General features: G+C 44.3%; 2 protein-coding genes across 7 annotated transcripts in view; one reads left to right on the top strand and one right to left on the bottom strand.

Annotated features, from left to right (window-relative positions):
* Nucleotides 1-20251, top strand: part of YIPF1 (Yip1 domain family member 1) — a 40741-nt gene that overhangs the window by 17060 nt on the left and 3430 nt on the right. For 4 of the 6 annotated variants that reach the window (XM_055233526.2, XM_055233527.2, XM_063613184.1 and 1 more), the window contains 4 exons: nucleotides 1011-1127; nucleotides 5235-5401; nucleotides 5796-5978; nucleotides 11967-12064. In XM_055233526.2, coding sequence (XP_055089501.1) covers nucleotides 1011-1127; nucleotides 5235-5401; nucleotides 5796-5978; nucleotides 11967-12056 — 557 coding nt within the window. In that variant the 3' untranslated portion in view covers nucleotides 12057-12064. Of the gene's footprint in view, nucleotides 1-1010; nucleotides 1128-5234; nucleotides 5402-5795; nucleotides 5979-11966; nucleotides 12065-17071; nucleotides 17742-20251 lie in introns of those variants that run through there. The other 2 variants (XM_063613185.1, XM_063613186.1) reach the window with 1 other exon arrangement.
* LOC129458040 (large ribosomal subunit protein eL6-like) lies at nucleotides 17833-18798 on the bottom strand. The gene has a single exon (XM_055233529.2). The coding sequence runs from the start codon at nucleotides 18756-18758 to the stop codon at nucleotides 17895-17897; it is 864 nt and encodes a 287-aa protein (XP_055089504.1). The 5' UTR covers nucleotides 18759-18798; the 3' UTR covers nucleotides 17833-17894.

Below are 20251 nucleotides of genomic sequence, written 5' to 3'. Positions count from 1 at the left end.
ATGAAAGAGGTTTGCAAAGCATGGTCCACTCATCTGCTCAGTGGTATATCTTAAAACCATTAAAAAAGAACAAGCTGATTTTTATGAGTAGCTGTGATAGACTCTCCAGGCTATATTAAGGTGAAAATAGAAGGGTACACAGGAGGGCATATATGTATGTTATCATCTGTATAAAATATGCACATATACACATATGCATTTGCTTATATACATGAGTGGAATATTCCTGGCAGGTTTCATCAGAAACTGCTTACTTTGGTGAGCTTTAGGGAGGAAAGATACAGAGCCAGGGCACAGACAGGGAGTGGATCTTGCTGTTCTCCATATTCCCTTTGTACCTTTTGAAACACTGGACCATATACATGTATTACTTTTTTTTAATTTTTAATTTTAATTTTTGTGGGTACACAGTAGATGTATATAGTGCATTGTATTACTTTTTCATTAAAAAAAAGAAAACGCCTTAAGCATACACACACACACACACACACACTCACACTCAACACAACCGTGGTGAACTGGTAGGTTTAATTGACTCTGCCCTCATGTGTTCTGCTTGCCCTGCTCTTTCTGTATGCTGCACAAGCTCTGTCTGATTTAACTTCTTTTTGTGTGATGCTAACATTTGGCACTTAGATAAGGGAAGTAATCTTTACTTCATGTATTCTGGTGGAAAGTTTAATAAAAAGCCTGTGAATTTTTCTTTGTTGGTGGTGATCCTCCAACCAAAGAAGCTGTACGCAAATCAGTGTCTTCATTCACCTAATTGTGGAAGGCGTTTCGGCCTTTGGATTGGAATACCAACCCCCCACCTTCTTTAAGGCAGCTAATTACTGAGACATGTTTGACCTTTGAAAAAGGAAAATTTCCCTTCAGCAAGTGTTGATCCCATCTAGAAAATTCATTTTCTTTTGCTAACATGAATACAAGAGGAAGCTAAGAAATTCTGTAAGAATCTAAAGGCTTATGCTTCATTTTCTTGTTTCTGAATTTTCTGGTTTCCTTTACAGGCCCCTTTTGGATATGTGCCACGTTGGTCTTTGCCATAGCAATTAGTGGGAATCTTTCCAACTTCTTGATCCATCTGGGAGAGAAGACGTACCATTATGTGCCCGAATTCCGAAAAGGTTGGTGAATAGCTTGACTCATTTGGAATGCTGTCGGTTTCTAGCTTTGAGTTCTTTTTACCCACTGAGCTCCTGGGCCCCATCTCTAGGTGCTGTAGCCCTGCTTTTGTGTTTTAGGGTTCAATGTATCTACTCAAATGTGTAGATGAGTTTACCACCCATCTGTATAAATCCACATAATCTTTTTCTTCTTACAGTGGTAAAATATATATTACATAAAATTTACCATTGAAATGTGTAATTCAATGGCATTAAGTACATTCACAATGTTATGAGTCCATATAATCTTTGGGAAAGCTGTAAATCAAGGCCCAATAGCAACTGCAATTTATTCCTTTTTTTTTTTTTTTTTTTTTGAGACAGTGACTCGCTCTGTCACCCAGGCTGGAGTGCAGTGGTACAATCACAGCTCACTGCAGCCTCCACCTCCCTGGGCTCAGGTAATCCTCCCACCTCAGCCTCCTGAGTAGCTGGGACCACAGGCATGCAACACCATACCTGGCTAATTTTTCTATTTTTTTATAGAGATAGGTCTTCCTGTGTTGCCCAGGCTGATCTCAAACTCTTGGGCTCAAGTGATTCTCCCATCTCGGCCTCCCAAGGTGCTAGGTAGGATTACAGGTGTGAGCCACCACACCTGGCCACAGCTGGAATATATTCTAAGACAAGTGTACAAAATAATTTAAAGGTGTGCGTGAAGGTCTCCTGTGTGGCGTTATTTGTATTATCCACATTTTGGAGACAATAGAAATATTGTTTTAGGCTGTGATGGCTCAACTAGCTGGGGTCATCTGCAGTTGCCAATCACGAAGCACCTAGAGCTATGTGGAAAATTCATAACTTACTCCAAACTGGTGCCTATTCTATTAGCAACTTTGTTGAAGAGAAATCTGGGCTGGACATGCTTGCTCATGCCTGTAATCCCAGCACTTTGGGAGGCCAAGGTGGGAGGATTGCTTGAGCTGAGGAGTTTGAGATCAGCCTGGGAAACATAGTGAGACCTTGTCTCTAAAACTAAAAACTAAATAAAAGTTACCGGGTATGGTGGTGCATGCCTGTAGTCCCAGCTACTCAGGAGGCTGAGTTGGGAGGATCACTTGAGCCCAGAGATTGAGGCTGTAGTGAGCTGTGATCGTACCACTGCGCTCCAGCCTGGGTGACAGAGTGAGTCACTGTCCCAAAAAAAAAAAAAAAAAAGGAGAGACCCAGTGCAGTGGCTCATGCCTTTCATCCCAGCACTTTGGGAGGCCAAGGTGGGTGGATCACAAGGTCAGGAGTTCGAGACCAGTCTGACCAACATGGTGAAACCCGTCTCTACTAAAAATAAAAAATTATCCAGGCATGGTGGCGCACGCCTGTAATCAGGAGGCTGAGGCAGGAGAATTGGTTGAACCTGGGAGGCGGAGGTTAGAGTGAGCTGAGATCATGCCACTGCACTCCAGCCTGGGCAACAGAGAGAGACTCTGTCTCAAAAAAAAAAAAGGGGGTGGGGGTGGAGAAAGAAGTCTGCAAATGATCAAAGCCTGGAAGGGAAAATGCAGAAATGAATGTGTCCTAGGGATGGGCTTGTGAATGACATTCTTGTTTTAAAACGTCCTTTCTTGTGTCAGTATTGGGTATTTAGAAGAAAAAACAAAACAGCTTTTAGAGACTTGCAGATGACAGCTGCCCCCAAACGAGGAAGTTTGGCTTTATCGGAGATTGGCCTGTACCACTTTCTCAGTTCCCTGGCTCCCTCCCTGCCTGCTCTTCTGTTGAGAGGCTGTAAGTAGCCTGGATAAGAGCACCAGTTCTGGAACTAGACCGCTAGCTTCAGTTCCAGCTCCACCACTCACTAGCTTCTACTCTGTTGGGCAAGCTATTTTATGTCTTAGCCTCAGATTCTTCATTGGTGAAATGGAAATAATAATATTTATCTTACAGGACTATTGTAAGAATAAAGAGTTAATACATATAAAAAGCTTAGAATAGTGGTTTGTACCAAAAAGAGTTCAATAAACATTAACTATTACTATACACACACACACACACACACAAATATGTACACATATATTCAATCCCATTATTTATCCAGTAACCTTGGTTTGAGTTTAACGCAATAAATGTTAACCATGAGATAGAAACCCTGCCTTCAACTAGTTCACTGTATGTGCATAGAAAGATATGTATTTGCCTCTGTGTGTGTGTGTGTAAGAGAGAGAGAGAATGTATCCATGTATCCTTCCTTCTTTTCTTCCCCTTTACCTTCCATGCCCACTTTCCCTTCTTGTCCATCATGGAGTCAGACTTGGATTCAATCCCAACTCTATCAAATAACCTTGATTTGAGTTTAACTCAGTAAATATTAACCATGAGATATAGATCCTGCCTTCAAGTAGTTCAGTGGTTAGAAAGCTAGTAAATGACTATTGCTGTAAACAGTACATATTAACCTCTATATCAGAGATAAGTGTAGGTATATTGACATGGAAGAAGGAGTGACCCACTTTGCCTGGGGATCTGGAAACTCAGGAGAGTCTTTATCTGTTCTTATCCTCTTTGGCTGGGCATCCCGGTGTCAGGAAGTGATGTGATATATATACTGGTAAAGTAGTCATTGGCCCTATCAATAAACGTTTTTCCATTTTATGTAAAAAGTATGAGTCACATCTGAGATGAGATCCTGCTTCTACCAACTTGTTAATTATGTGACCTTGACCAAACAACTTAGCTTCTCTGACCCCTTTTCCTCATCTCTAAAATGACGATATAGATTGTATGAAATAAATGTAGCTGCATATTAGTTAACAATATGAAAACTAATTCTTGATTGAGCATTTATTATTGATCACTCTTCTACTTAGAACAGTTCTTACCTGCTTTTATTCATTTAATTCTCCTATTAATCTTAGAAGGTAGTATATTAGTTTTCTTCCCATTTTATAGGTTAAATGGGACCTAACTGAGACAGGAAGGTTAAGTAACTTACCCCCAAGAGTTTCTTTTCCTAAGACTAGAACCCATGGAGTCTGCATACAGAGTCTGTGCCCTTGACCATTATTCCACATTGCCTCTCAATAAAGCACCGAGTGTAATACCTGATGCCCAGTAGTTGATCAATAAGTGACAGCTACAGCCATGGGAGTAATTCCCTCCTCTTCCCTTAGTTATCCAAGAAAAAGGCAGTATATCAGCAGAATTACATTTGGCCTAACGAGGCAATTCCCAGTGTGAAAAAACTGTTCTGGGAGCTAAAACATGTTTTGGACATTCATGTCTTAACCAGAGTCTGACTATAATTGTTAGGGGTGCCTTTGTTCTTGCCAAGATGCATTAAGTGAATTACCTACTGATTTTCATGTAGAAAGGGCTGGCGCCGTGGCTTACCTATAACTTTATGACCCTCCACTCCAGAAGAGGGAAAGGGAATCCTCCAGGGCGTGCTGCTACTAGAGGAAGAGGAGAGAGGTACAGGGATATGCTGAACGTTGCTGTTCTGAGGAGCCACTCAATAGCATTTTTGCCCCATTGGCAGAATTATTTATTTAAGGAAGAAAGTAAAACTGGAGAATATTTCAGGCAGTTAATCAGTGAGCTGCATCTCCCAATTTCAGAGACAGAGGAACTCTAGAGAGCATGCAGAGCAAGTTAATCTCTACCCAAGGCATTTTAATACATTTGCTAAAGAAGTCAGTGTCCGCTCTTGTTATACCGAGGAAGAGAACGTGTTCTTCCAAGGGGATAGTTGGTTTTTATTTGATTGAAATGTCTACTATATATGAACATTTGCAGTGTGGCCCTCTGAAGTATTTCAGTTGCATAGTTCAGTTGTTTAATAATATCAGTTGTTAGTTATTAAATGAACTATAAAAACCATATGAGAGACTATTGATCCTCACCACAAAGACAAATGGTAAAGATTCATTAATTCAACAAACATTTCTAAAGTGCCTACTGTGTGTTAGGTGCTGTGCCAAGCTCAGGGATTACAGACCAGTAAGACATGATTCCATGGTCCACTGAAGTCAGTTGACATGTTAGCATTTAAATACAATAAGGTGTTGGAAGTGCTCTGATAGTCTACTAAAGGCATGATGGAGATTGAAACTCATGTCCTGTCATCCTCAGTGTCCATAGCAGCCACCATCATCTATGCCTATGCCTGGCTGGTTCCTCTCGCACTCTGGGGTTTCCTCATGTGGAGAAACAGCAAAGTTATGAACATCGTCTCCTATTCATTTCTGGAGATTGTGTGTGTCTATGGATATTCCCTCTTCATTTATATCCCCACCGCAGTAAGTACCACACTCAGGGAGTAGATGCTGAGTGATGCTCTGTTGTTGGTAGAAACTTCAATTAATTCACTTAATGCAACCAAGAATTTGACCCACCATCATGATTCCCAGCGCAATACTCATAAGTGCTCCTGAAAAAATCTCCTCTGAAGTTAGAAGTTCAGCAGGAAAGGGGTCTGGGGAGCCTAGTGCCTTCACTGGATCTTGGGCCCTTTGTTGTAAAAGTATATGCCTCAGTCTACATGCTGGTGGTGTTCCTCCAGCCTGTACTGAAAAACCAGAGTGGCAGTGGGGGCCCAGCTGCTGATTGGCTCAGGGCCTTTTGTAAACATATGTGCCTGGAATGAACAAATGCCTCCCAAGAACTCCCCGCTCCTCCTTTTCTCTTCTTCAGATACTGTGGATTATCCCCCAGAAAGCTGTTCGTTGGATTCTAGTCGTGATTGCCCTGGGCATCTCAGGATCTGTCTTGGCAATGACATTTTGGCCAGCTGTTCGTGAGGATAACCGACGCGTTGCATTGGCCACAGTTGTGACAATTGTGTTGCTTCATATGCTGCTTTCTGTGGGCTGCTTGGTATGGATTCATTCCTGTATTCTTTTGGTGTGTTTTATATCCAAATGCTAAAAGACCTCAAACTGTTAGACACTACAGTTCTTTTAAAATTGACTCCATGGGCTGGGCACGTTGGCTCACGCCCATAATCCCAATAGTTTGGGAGGCCCAAGTGGGCGGATCTGTTGAGCTCAGGAGCTCAAGACCAGCCTGGGCAGCATGGGGAAACCCCATCTCTACTAAAAATACAAAAATTAGCTGGGCATCGTGGCTTAAGTGATCTTCCCACCTCAGCCTCCCAAGTAGCTGGTACTTGGGAGGCTGAGGTGGGAGGATCGCTTGAGCCCAGGAGGTGGAGGTTGCAATGAGCTGAGATCATACCACTGTACTCCGGCCTGGGTGACCGAGGGAGACCATGTCTCAAAAGAAAAAAAAAATTGATTCTATGAAATAAAATTTCATTTTAAGTAGACTCACCTACACGGGAAGTGGTGAAATTATGAGAATTTGGCTTTAGTCTTTGGTTTTGCCTAATTTCAGTAATCTGATGAGAATTTGGGGTCTGACCAGAGGAAATAGGGGTGGATGAGTGTCTATATACATTTGTTCCTCAGTATTGGGGTTGTCGGGGCGTGGTTGGTTCCAGGACCCTCTATGGATACCAAAGCATGGATGCTCAAGTCCCCTACATAAAAATGGTGAACACACATCCTCCTATGTGCTTTACATCATTTCCAGATTACTCATAATACCTAGTGCAATGTAAATGCTATGTAAATAGTTATTATACTGTATTTTAAAATGTGTATTATTTTTATTGTCATATTGGTTTTTTTAACTTATATATTTTTAAAGAATATTTTTCATCGTGGTTGGTTGAGCCTGAGGATGCTGAGCCTGTGGATGTGGAGGGCTGACTATATAGAGTTAGGGAGCTGGGGTGGGGGATTCTGTGTTTGGATGCCTTTGCTGATTTTCTGCACATACCTAGAAAGATTTTTGAAATTTAAAGTTTTATTTAAAGGTAGAAAGTTTAAAGGTAGAAATTAGAAGTTTTAAATTTGAAGGTAGAAAGCTTGAAAATGAAGTCAGATATGGGAAAGTGGAGTTACTTTTAAGGTGAACAACATTTAAAATAGTATTTGAGTTCATATGTAGGTGTCTTTTTAGGGAAAGCATGTGCTTTTGTGTCAGATGAGCCCAGATTGAAGACCAGCTCTGTCACTCATTGGCTGTGTGAACTTGGAGATGTTATTGTCCCTCTCCGAATCTTAATTTCTTAATCTGTGACATGGGTATATTTCCTGCCACAAGATTGTTCTGAGAGTCAAATAAAATGATATCTATAAAGCACTTAACATGGAACTTGTCCTATAAATGCCCATAAATTAGGTCCCTTTCCTTTGATCCTAGGGAGACATGGTTTTGTGTCTTCTGTACACATTGTGCACAAAATTTGCTGTCCACGGCCTTAACACGCCCTGTTGCAGGTTTTGAAAAAAGAATCAGAGTCCAAGAATGTTAAGGTCCCTAATAAAGGAAAGGACGTGGCCATGGGAAGGTGTCTTAGTCCACATGGCACGTTTCCAGACCCTTGGTCAGGTTTTGCAATTTTAGGAGTAAATGTTTCTTTGGCATCGTTTGATCTTTAACATTTTTGTGTAGATAACCATGTCTCATTAAATGCATTAATCTGATTAGAATTTCATTAGATTAATGAAATCCCAATGCTTTATCATTAAACAAGTTTCATAAAAAGTGCCAAGTTGTGAAACACAAACCTAGTTTACACGCACTTTACATGTGCGTAAGCTTTAAACCCTCGAGGCAGGCCTGTTGGTTTGACTCATGGCAGAATGACACTATTAATTTCTGGCACTTGGAATCTCTGAGTTGATCCCTTAAAATGCTGCTGTGACTCTTCTGGGACTTTTCTGTCTGCTGAAGAACATCCTTTTCATTGTGACCAACTCTCACTGGCATCTCTCGTCCCTCACTGGCATCTCCCGTCTCTCTCCGAAGTTCTTCCCCTCACGTACCTGGCTGAGAAGTTGGTGAGGAGAAGGAGGCAGGAGAGGAGGCATTGCCTTTCTCATTTCTCTAAGGAATAGGAGCAGGGCAGGTTGAGCAGTGAAGCAGGGAGCTATTATGGTTATTATTAAGAATCCATTTCAGGCCAGGCTTGATGGCTCTCGCCTATAATCCCAGCACTTTGGGAGGAAGTTGCAGGCAGATGGCTTGAGCTCAGGAGTTCGAGACCAGCCTGGGCAACATGGTTAAACCCTGTCTTTACCAAAAATTTAAAAAAATCAGCCAGGTACGGTGGCACGTGCTTGTAGTCTCAGCTACCAGGGAGGCTGAGGTGTGAGAATCGCTTGAGCCTAGGAGGTAGAGGTTGCAGGGAACTGAGATTGTGCCACTGCACTCCAGCCTTGGTGACAGAGCGAGACTTCATCTCAAAAAAACAAAAAAAGAACCCATTTCATCCAGTACCTCTGGCAGGACCTTTTACCTCCTGTGCCTATTGTTCCCTTTCGGAGCAGATGGCACTGAAACCAGGATTTACCTGCCCATGTCGCTGCTCAGGAACTTTCTGAAAGAGAGCCTAATTCAGAAGCAGGGAGTGCCCTGGACTGAGAGGTGCCCAGCGCTGCAAACCTAGGCAAGAGACTTGCTTCTCAGAACCTTGGTTTCCTCATCTGTGAAAGGAATTGTTGTTTTCTTGGGGTTTTGTGAGATGCTGTGAGCTGGCTGTGAAAGCCCTCCATATACTCTGAAGTGTTCCTCAGATGCAAAGTCATTAAAGGAGCCTGTGTCGTCAGACACTGCCAGGGCCAGTATGCTGCTTATTCCTCCATAGTACCCAAGTCAGAGTGGTCCAGGGTCCCACAGCTGGTACCCGGGCCAAAGCTGAAGTATCCCGCTCTTAACGACAATGCCCTTTCTTGATGCCTCTCACTGGCATCTTCTCATGTCTCCTGAACTTTTTACCCATTACACACTTGGATGAGAAAGCAGTGGAGATGAGGAGACAGAAGAGGCTGTTCAGTCTGTAAGGGACTCAGAAGAGCAGGATGGGTTGGACTGTGGAGCAGGGAGGTCCTTGTGGGGTGCAGGGCCTCTTCCTGGAGAGGAAGGCAGTTTTCTCCTTCTGGAGGAAGGGAACCATCCCGTGGTCAGGTGTCTAGCCAGGGGCCCATCATGCCTCAGTTTCGTTCTCCACAGTGACCAGCCCCTCCTTTTTCTTCTGGAGGCATTGTGCGCTGCAGAAGGGCTGAGCCAGAAGTTAGGAAACTTGGGTTCCAGTCCTAGCTCCACTATCACCTGCTTGGGTGATTTCCCTTCTCTGGACTCCTACCTCCTCACTTAGAAACAGGGGCCGATCGTGCATGCCATGGCAACATCTTTACGTTGCAAGGATTGAATGATATATGCAGCATGGAAAATACGATGAGTCACGTAAATGGAAGACATTATTATTAGGGCAGAGAGAGGAACTGGCAGGGGAGTTATTTGAGCTGAGGGGCACCGGCTGAACCAGACAGCTTGGCTTTCTCACTCTCCCCTGGGGAACACGGATTGGTGTTTTTGCCTTAGTGCAGTGAAGCATATAACAGCCCCACACCTGCCAGGGGCCCCTTGGTGATTGCACATGTAAATGATGTCTAAGTTATACCAGAACACACCTGACAGGGATGACTAAGGAAGCATCTACAGGCTGCACCCTTGGTGTATGTTTGGAGATGTACAAGCCTACGTTTGAGGTGGTTACTGCTGGCTTTTACAGGGAGCTGTGCCCTACCCCTACTCACAGAGAGCCTGCTGATTCAGCTTTGAGGTCTCCACGGTGCCTAGATCTGGACTGGACATAGACTAGGCGCCAAATTGCAGGAAGTGTTGGAGAATTAGAGCACAGAGTATGGAGATGGACTCGACTGGATTGAAATCCTAGCTCAGACACATAGTTCTCTAGCCTTGGGAAAATCTCCATGTCTTTGAGCCTCAGCTTTCTCATCTTTAAAAGGGATAAAATGGCCTGTTACAGCATTTTTGAGCAGATTAATGATCAAGTATATGTCTGGTGCACAGTAGGCATTCCCCAAATGATGGCTGTGATTGTTATTAAGCATTTGTGGAATTAATGAATCACAGAATTCAAGATTGTTCAAGGAATGGCCCTAAGAGATCATCTTTTCTTTTTGAGTCAGAGTTTCCCTCTGTCACCCAGGCTGGAGTGCAGCAGTGTGATCTAGGCTAACTGCAACCTTTGCCTCCTGGGCTCAAGCAATTCTTGTCCCTCAGCCTCCTGAGTAGCTGGTATGACAGGCATGTGCCACCACGCCTGGCTGATTTTTGTATTTTTAGTAGAGGTAGGGTTTCACCATGTTGGCTGGGCTGGTCTTGAACTCCTAGCCTCAAATGATCCACCTGCCTTGGCCTCCCAAAGTGCTGAGATTACAGGTGTGAGCCACCACAGCCAGCTGAGATCTTATTTACTTTTCTTCCCTCCCTCCCTTCCTTCCTTCCCTGCCTGCCTTCTCTCTCTCTCTCTTTCTCTCTCTCCCTCTCACTCTCTTTCCCTCTCTCTCCACCACACCCAATCTCTCTCTCTCTCGAGCCACCACACCCAGCCCCAAGATCATCTTTTCTAATCCTTAAATTTTATAGATCAGAAAGTTGAGGCCAAAGCAGGTGGAGCGACTTGTCCAAAGTCACAGCGTGAGCTAATAGCAGAGCCAGGTGTAGAAGCCAGGCCTCTTTGCTCATCCTGTCTTACAAGGGCATCCTGCAGTATCCTGGAAGGAAGCCTTTGTTCCTGCATCCTGGGGGCTTGTGGCACAGTGCACCTGCGGGAGAACTGGAGGAGCCCAGCACTAGCACTGCAGCCCCATCCCCCACTTAAGTTAGGGACTCTTCTTTCCTTGCCCCAGAAAACAGCTGCTGGAAGGGTTCCTAGGGAGGAAGCCTCTTAAAAGTAATAGAGTTGCTCTGGGAATGGGGCAAACTAGAGGGAGTCTGCAGAGAAAGGCATCATCTGGAAACTTTTTTCAGAAAGAGCTAACATGGAATAGCAACAGGTAGGGGAGAGCGCCAACATGTTGTGTTGGTGCCCCCTCCTGGCTGATAGAGAGCAGAGCTGGTGAAAAATGGTTGTTGGCTTTCTAACGGTGTACCTTCCTAAGGGCACTGACCCCAAGGGGGTGTCATGAACATTCAGTGGGCCTTGATGTAGTAACAGATTCACCTTTCCTTTGAACAACCGGTATTCAAGGGTAGTGAGATTGGCTCAAGTTAGGCTTCTCTAAACCTTATGTCTTCCCTCCTCTACCTCCTTCTGACTTTTGACAGTTAAATTGTGGATGGTGAGTGGAAGCACTTAGCAAACCTTTCGTTTCCCAGCTGAAGAATTTTTAGGGAAAGCATGCCTAGCACTCTCTTTTGAAGGTATTTACAGAAAGCCAACTAACTAGTTTAGCAGCAAGCTAATGTAGTTCAGTTCATTAGGTATTGATTGGCTACATACTGTGCCAGCCCCTGTGCAGGGGTGCTGGTGACACGAAGATGAAGAAGGATACAGCCTTTGCCCTGGAGGAAAGACTGTATAATGTAGTGATTAAGAGCTTGTGCTTTGGAGTCAGACCGACCTAGCTTTGAGTTCTGGCTTCACCACTCATTAGCCGTGTTCACCTGATCAAATGACAGTCTCTCTGAGCCTTAGTTTCTTTATCTGTCTAATGAGGATAATCCTAACAACCTCATAGGGTTATTAAGAGTAAGTCATGTAATATAGTAAGTGCTCAGTACACGATAGCTAAATTTTTAAAAGTACGCACAATTTAGTGAGACAAACATAAACAGAGATGGTTGTAGTTTAGTGTGAGGATAAATATGGTAGGAAGAACTTAGGGGCCGTGAGAGTCCAAAAGTACTATTAGCATGGCGTCTAAAAAAACACTTACCGGGACCATTGTCTTTTTAACTCCCTCCTGGGTCTTTTTTTCCCCACAGGCATACTTTTTTGATGCACCAGAGATGGACCATCTCCCAACAATTATAGCTACTCCAAACCAAACAGTTGCTGCAGCCAAGTCCAGCTAATGAGGAAAGTAAGAGATTCTATTTTTATTTTGCTGTGTGGTGCCATAAAACATGGGCAGGTGTATCGATTCTGTTACTGTTAGCTTTAAGCACAGAGGGCCAGACCCTTTTATCCTTCTGCACAGTTCAGTGTGGGTTTGTGCATGTGCATGTCTGTGTTTCTGTGTTCCTCTTATTGAAGCCCTCTGTTTTGAAATCCACATGATACTGGCTTTATAGAGTTGGGTAACATGAGCTCTTAGGTTCTTCTGTAAGGGCAGCTCCTGCCTTTGGTCCCAGCAGAGGGGACTCTCTTCTCCCGGAACCATTTCCTAGAACACGATGTGGGTTTATTCCATTTGATAACAATCCTGGTGTTTTTTTTCTTTTTTCTTTTTCTTTATTTCTTTTTTTCTTTTTGAGACAGAGTTTCACTCTTGTTGCCCAGGCTGGAGTGCAATGGCATGATCTCAGCTCACTGCAGCCTCCATCTCCTCAGTTCAAGCGATTCTCCTGCCTCAGCCTCCTGAGTAGCTGCGATTACATGTGTGTGCCGCTACTGCCTGGCTAATTTTTGTATTTTTATTGGAGGTGGGGTTTCACCATATTGGCCAGGCTGGTCTTGAACTCCTGACCTCAGGTGATCCACCTGCCTCGGCCACTCAAAGTGCTGGGATTACAGGCATGAGCCATCGTGCCTGGCCATTTATCTGGTCATATAATTTGTCTGGTGATCCCATTACACTTTGTATTAAGTATCACTCTCATGGTGCTTGAAACACTAATGGCTGACTAATCATGTGTCCATCTGCCTATTCATTCATTTGTTCAGCTATTTATTCATTCATTTGTCCACTGTATACTACAGTGTCTCCCCAGTTAGACTCAGCTCCACAAGAACAAGGAATGGTGTTACTCTGTATCTTCATTGCCTACCACATAACCTTGTATACATAGGGCACTCAGTAAATGTTTCTGGCATGAATAAATGAAGCTACACTCTGCACACGATCTTGCTGCAGGCCAAGAACCTTTACTTTGCTTTGTAATCACAGACTGTCCTTTCTGCCCAAGCTGCTCTCTCCCAGAGGCATGAGATATGTGCAAAAACCAGGGGCTTAGAATTAAATAAAATTACAATTAAATCCCAGGCCAGCTATGGTGGCTCACGCCTGTAATCCCAGCACTCTGGGAGGCCAAGGCAGGCAGATCACTTGAGCTCAAGAGTTTGAGATCAACCTGGGCAATGTAGCAAAACCCCGTTTCTACAAACAATACAAAAAATTAGCTTGGCGTGGTGGCATGCTCCTGTATTCCCAGCTCGTTGGGAGGCTGGGGTTGGAGGGTCACTTGAGCCTGGGAGATGGAGGTTAAAGTGAGCTGTGATTGCACCACTGCACTCTAGCCTGGATGATAGAGAGAGAACCTGTCTCTAATAATAATAATGATAAATCCCAGCCCTACCAGGTACTAGCAATGTGCCTTGGGTAAGGGGCTTACTCTCTTTGAGCCTCAGCTAACTTGTCTCTAAAATAAAAATGACACAACCTATATAACATTGTAGTGAAGGTTGGAGATTATTTTTATAAAAGCTCCTGGCACACAGTTAAGGTGTTCAGCAATAAAATCAAAGCTACTGCCACTCTCAGAGTGCGTCAGTAGTTTATGTTCGGTGGCTCCCCCGACTTTACCTTGATCCTTTTTTCCTTTTTGTAAAACAAATGGGGATTTTCCCTCTTAGTTGAGGAATCCAGATTGTAGGCCCTGTAGGTTGACTAGATATGACTGGTCAAATGCTTTCCAGTTCCTTAATGGTAAGACAGTCACCCTGACCAGCAGAATGACTGGGAACTATTGGAAAATGTCATAGTCTACCACTTTCGCCTCTTCTTCTCTTCTCATGGGTATGTGATGTTAGAATCAAAGAAGGTCAGAGCCCTTGGAGACATTAAATAGCATGGGCTTCCCTCCTCATTTTACAATAAGGAAGCTGAGGCCGAGAGAGGACAGTGCCTTACCCAAGGCCACCCCAGAGTTCTGGGGCAAACTAACATGTGTCTATCACATTCCATTTGACAAAACACTTTATTTATTTATTTATTTATTTTGAGATGGAGTCTCGCTCTGTCGCCCAGGCTGGAGTGCAGTGGCGCAATCTTGGCCCTCTGCAACCTCTGCCTCCCGGGTTCAAGAGATTCTCCTGCCTCAGCCTCCCAAGTAGTTGGGATTACAGGCACCCGTCACCATGCCTGGCTAATGTTTTGTATTTTTAGTAGAGACAGGGTTTCACTATGTTGGCCAGGCTGGTCTCAAACTCCTGACCTTGTGATCCGCCCACCTCGGCCTCCCAAAGTGCTGGAATTACAGGTGTGAGCCACCGCGCCCAGCCTGACAAAACATTTCCTAGTTTATTCTCTCATTGGCCACTCTTACCCGCCCTATTGGCCACATTGTATGTATAGATGAGAAGACTGGGCTTAGTAAATCTGGGTTGACTAAGATCACCTACCTCTTAGAAGCAGAGCTGGGACTCATATCTAAGTCTTGGGAAGCCAATGTTTGAGGTTTTTCACTTTCCCATTTTTTAGACAAATGTTCTTTTTACCACTAAAACGTGCAGGTTCTCACTGCTAGCCTTTGGCTGTTTGATGGAGCCTTCCTCTGTGGGTCTAGAGGTGTTTAGTAGCAGTCTCCACACTCCTTTGATTGCATGTCTTATCAGCTGAGAGTTTGCGTGCTGTATTAATTATCTATTGCTGCCCAGTGGCATTACCACAATACACATTCTCACAGTTTCTGTGGGGCAGGACTCTGGGGATAGCTTAGCTTGCTCCTCTACTTCAGATTCTCTCTCAAAGCTGCAGTCAAAACATTGGCCAGGGCTGGTGTCTCACCTGAAATCTAGACTGGGAAAAGATCTGCTTCCCAACTCACAAGGTTGTTGGCAGGATTCAATTCCTGTGGCTTCGTAGAATGAGGGCCTTCTTGCTGATGGTCATTTGGAGACCACCTTCAGTTCCTTGCCACGTGGGCCCCTCTGTGTGATCACTCACTTCATCAAAGCCATAAAGGGAGAGAGAGGCAATCGACTCTAATAGTGAGATGGAAGTTGCTGTCCTATATAATGTAAACATAGGAGAGATGGTCATCATCTTTGCCATCTTCTATTGACTAGAAGCAAGTCACAGTTCTTGCCTACCTTCTAGGGGAGGGAATTTCACAAGGGCATGAATGCCTGGAGACAGGCAGGGATCACTGGAGGCCATTTTAGATTCTCAGTCACAAGCACAAACTAGTGATACGTGTATATTTGAAGTATTTGCATATACTGTTGTCAATCCATATAAGAACTATTAAAGCTTTAAATGCCACAGCCAAGTTGTCAGTTTAGCATTACCGGGCCAAGAAGGGAGGGACTCAGTTGGAGTTGGCCTGGAGGGAAGCTTCAGAGAGGGGCTCTTGTTTGAACTGGGTCATGAAGGTTGAGCACAGTCAGTTAGCTGTTCTGGAAAAAGTAATCTGCTTCCCATGGCTTTTGGGAAGATGAAGACCTAGGCTGTACAGGGGAACATGATAACACGATGTGGACTCACATCACTGAGAACGAGACAATTCGAGCCCAGCTGGAGAGGGACAGAGGTAGAGAACACAGTGGCAACCGTTTCCTGGGTCTCTCTTTTGGCCCAAAGTACCTGCCATCGCCATATTGAGGGTCTCTCTCAACCTGCCCCTGAGCTAGGACTTAAGTTACTTCATTTCATTTTGGTTGTAAAGGCCTTCAGAGAGTCAGAGCAGCATCTGAGAAGAGCCTGCCCCTCAGGGCCCTTGAAGACTTAGCAGACTGGTGTACACAGATTTGACGCCTCTGCGCTTTGCTCAGATCTGTAAACTTGGCTGTTAGTGCCTCCATTTGGGTGTGAAGTCTCCAAATGAGGTAGCGATGAACAGCTTCTTTGCAGCCTCCCTGGCGGAAGCGTCAATTGCTTTGCTGATAGAGAGGCTGTCCAGAGCCCTGAATGCTGCTGATTTACCAGCTGGCTGTGCCTTCTACTGTCATCTCTGGACTCCCGACTTTCACTGAAAAATAGAGGCTTCTAATCTCACCAGTAACCTACCTTCCCCATGTAAATCTGTATATTGGAAAACTTAGCCTAGAGCACATTCCCAGAAGAGCACTGGAAGGCTTAGCTTAGAACACATTCCAGGGAGAACCCCTTCTCTCCCTGGAACCTCAGGATCATAAGGGAGCTTCCAGTTACAGTCATGCATTGCTTAATGATGGGATACATTCTGAGACATGCGTCATTAGGCAGTTTCATCATTGTGCAAATGTCGTAGAATATACTTAAACAAACCTAGATGGTATAGCTTACAACACACTTATGTGGGATAGCCTATTGCTCCTAGGCTACAAACCTGTGTGGCATGTTACTATACTGGATACAGCAGGCAGATGTAACACAATCGTAAGTATTTGTGTACCTAAACATAGAAAAGGTACAGTAAAAGTATGGTGTGATCTCATGGGACCACCGTTGTATACGTGGTCTGTTGTCAACTGAAACATCATTATGCAGTGTGGGACTGTACTTGGAATCAGCATGCTACCCCTACATAAGTTATTGAAATAATATGAAGAATATCTGGCCTCCATCCTTCCTTCTTCATTAACTTTTCACCTGAGGGCAGTGCTATGTCTTCTCTGAGCCAAGACCCTGGTAGAGCCTGGAAACTGTACCTGGGAAGCCCTGCTTTGGCTTGAGGGCTTGAGACCGCATCCAGATTGGGGCGAGCTTTCCAGGGGCAGTGACGGGTGGGGCTGTCCAGAGGAGGGCCATCAGCAGATAATCATATCACAGTGTGATCAGGGCTTTAATTAATGATGCAGAGAGGGCTTCTGGAGAGTCCTTTGTCATTAAATCCTCCTGACTGGATACACAGAGTTTGTATGCAGTTATCCTTTCACTCGCTCACGTTGTCAAGAGTGTTCATTTCACAAGCCTTGTCTACTTGGCAATTTCCCGTTTATTTTTCAGGACTCACTTGAGATACCCTCTCCTTCTGAAGTTTTTCTTGACTTCTCCAGGTAGTATTACTTATTTTCTTTTCTGTGCTCTTCTCCAGGTCTCGTATGTTCTTCTATTATGGCAGTTTGCTTATTCACTGTAACTTCATAGACTGAGAGTTCCTTGAAGGCAGAGCTTTATTTACCAATATAGCTCCCTAGCACCCAGCAGATACTTGGAGAAAGCTTCATTTGAACAAGTTGTTAGGCCAGTCACATAGCATCAAAACTTTCCTGGATTTATGTGGCAGGTTACTTGGGAAATCTTTACTTGTTCATTCATGGAAGTTCTACTCTGTGCTGGTGAACAACGGAGATCAGCCCTTACCCTCCCAGATTCTATACTCCAGTTTTACATCTCATGTGCCACACAGACGAGAAGGCCCTTTTACATTAAAGAGAGAATCATGATTATGGGAACTTCTGATTGGAACATCCCAGATCAGACAGTGGTGACATTGGAAGGTTTGGCTGCAGGGCTGAGGCAAGGAAAGGGACAGAGGATGCCCATGCGATAGTGCAGCCACCCAAGATGGGCCAAAAGTGGTCAAGAGTCAGGTCTTAGGCCAAGAGGTGGTAGAGGCAGTCCTCAAGAGGTAAGGAAGTGCTGGCTGATGGTGACATTGGGAACCAACTTTGGCACAAAGGACAACAGCATCTTACTTTTCTCCCTCTGGCCTAAGTGCCAAGAGTTCCCAACCTCTTCGCTTCTGGCCACCCATTAAAAGTTGGCAGAAGAGAAGGAATTTTTTTTTTTTTTTGTAGTCAGCTATTTAATTAGGTTCTTAAGATATTTAGAACACCAATTTGTGAGGATAAGTTCCATTTGTCAGGGCAAACACAGATCGCAGGTAGCCCTGGAGCTGAGGAATAGCTTTGATTTTTGGTAAAATTTGTGAGTCCACAGCTTTCTGATCAATCTTGCGCTGCTCCGTAATCTTGTATTTCTCTTTTTCTGTGTCGAAGATCTCACCTTCCTGGCGTCTGGGCTTCCGCAGCTTCTTCTTCTTGAAGTAAGCATCAGTAAGATGTTTTGGGATTTTTACATTGCTGATACCGATTTTGGTTGAGGCGGCAATGACAAATTTCTGGTGTGTTCTTTGTAGAGGAACTTGATTGAGGACCAGAGGTCCAGTTACAAGTAACAAGCCACTAGCCAGCTGCTTCAGGAAAACCACCCTCTTGCCCCTGTGGCGTCCAGTGAGGATGATGAGAATGGTCCTGGGGCTGGTTCTGGCTCGCAGTTTTCTCACGTGCTGACTGAAGGGTTTGTTGCCGTGGCTCAACAGCTTTTGAGGCACATCTTCAGTAGGATAATATCTAGGCATTTTGCGAAGTTTAACCACCCGGGTACCACCGTTCTTGTCACCACCAACTGGTTTTGTAACAGTTGCATGAACCTTCTCCTTTTTCTTTTCAACCTTGGATTTAGCGGCTGAGTACTTCCTCTTGCACATGGCCTTTCTGGAATACATGGCAGATCGGGAATACCTGCCAATTCCTCTGACAAGGACAGGGTTGCGGCTGCAATGGGGCTTCCCCTTCTTGGGCTTTTTAGCCTTGAGGTTACCCTTTTTCACCTTGCCACCAGCATCAGCCTTCTTGGCTTCGGGTTTCTTCTCTTTAGTATCTGGCTTCTCAACTTTTTCACCCGCCATCTTGCAAGATGGGAAAGAGCAAGGAATTTTTTTTTCCTTTTTTTTCAGATAGAGTCTCACTCTGTTGCCCAAGCTGGAGGACAGTGGTGCAATCTCGGCTCATTGCAACCTCCATCTCCTGGGTTCAAGTGATTCTCATGCCTCAGCCTCCCGAGTAGCTGGGATTACAGGAATGCATCATCATGCCTGGCTAATTTTTCTGTATTTTTGGTAGAGATGGGGTTTTGCCATGTTGGCCAGGCTGGCCTCTAACTCCTGGCCTCAAGTGATCTGCCCACCTCAGCCTCCCAAAGTGCTGGGATTACAGGCATGAGTCACCATGCCTGCCTGAGAAGGGAATTTTCTAGTCTTCATATTCTTCCCTAGTCTTGACATTAATTTGGAACAGACAGCTAGAAAGAGGAGAGAAAAACAGAGTATATATTTATGAATATAAAATCTTGAGTGCTTGCTCTGTGGGCCCGTTTGTCCCTACCTTTATTTAGCGTTTCAGAACCCAAGTTCATGGTTACTAAAAGGCTGATCAGAGCTTTAGGTTGTTTCATGCCAGCAAATTGCAGCATCTGGCCTTCTCCAGCCACTTTTCACAGATATTTTCTTGGCAATGTTTCTCTTTTCTTGAGTCAGTAGACTTGGGCAGTTAGCCCTTGCCTTAGCCTCACCTTTGTGGTATCATCAAACGCTGACATCTCAATGTGGTATTGCCCTGTTGATGTCTCCAGGAAGGCCTAGCTCATTCTCCCAAGTGGAAGGCTATGCATTAGGAACTTATTCTCCACCATATTCCTTAGTCTCCCCTGGATTTAACTCTATCTCCAGCCCCTCTTTCCAAGTTTCCCTCTCTTGAAAATCCCCAGGTAGGTTATACCAACAGTTGCCTGAAATTCATTACATTTTAAGCTATACTCATCCCCCACTACAACCAGATCCTCCTCATATTTTCCTGTCTCAGGGAATGGCACCATCATTTATATTGTCCCTGACTGCAGAGTAGGTTAGATTCTTTATTACACCCTCGCCTGGCAAGTTAAGATTATAATTAAATAAATAATATTTTCTGTATTTGTTTGCCCTGTTGCTTCTCTTGGTAGACTGGTTCCTTGACAGTTGGGACCATGTCTGTCCTGTTCATCACTGTACCCAGTACCTGGCACATGGGTCCTCAATATTTGTTGGATTAATTAAGAAATCCATCCTGTCACCCAAGATAGAAACCTCAGCATCAAGGTAGATTGTAGATTCCTCCCACTCACCTTCCACATAGTATTAGTCAGCAAGACTTGTCTTTTCTATCTCTGAAGTATTTTTCGTCTCTGTCCTTTCGTTACCATGGCCAGCGTTCAGGACCGATCATTTCATATTTGAACTGTAGCAGTAACATGGCTTTCTCCACTTCTTTTCTTTTTCTCCTTCCAATTCATCCTATAGCCACAGGGGTCTTTGAAAATTTATAATTCTGACCACGCCTTTGACTATGTCACTTCCCTACTTAG

This window comes from Symphalangus syndactylus, chromosome 19 (assembly GCF_028878055.3).
Source record: "Symphalangus syndactylus isolate Jambi chromosome 19, NHGRI_mSymSyn1-v2.1_pri, whole genome shotgun sequence".
In the NCBI taxonomy this organism is placed as follows: Eukaryota; Metazoa; Chordata; class Mammalia; order Primates; family Hylobatidae; genus Symphalangus; species Symphalangus syndactylus.
Note: the sequence above shows the minus strand (reverse complement) of the source record. Positions and strands in the feature narration are given on the sequence as shown.

Excerpts from the sequence above, each read along its gene's own strand:
- LOC129458040 (XM_055233529.2), bottom strand. The coding sequence starts at position 18,758 with ATGGCGGGTGAAAAAGTTGAGAAGCCAGATACTAAAGAGAAGAAACCC.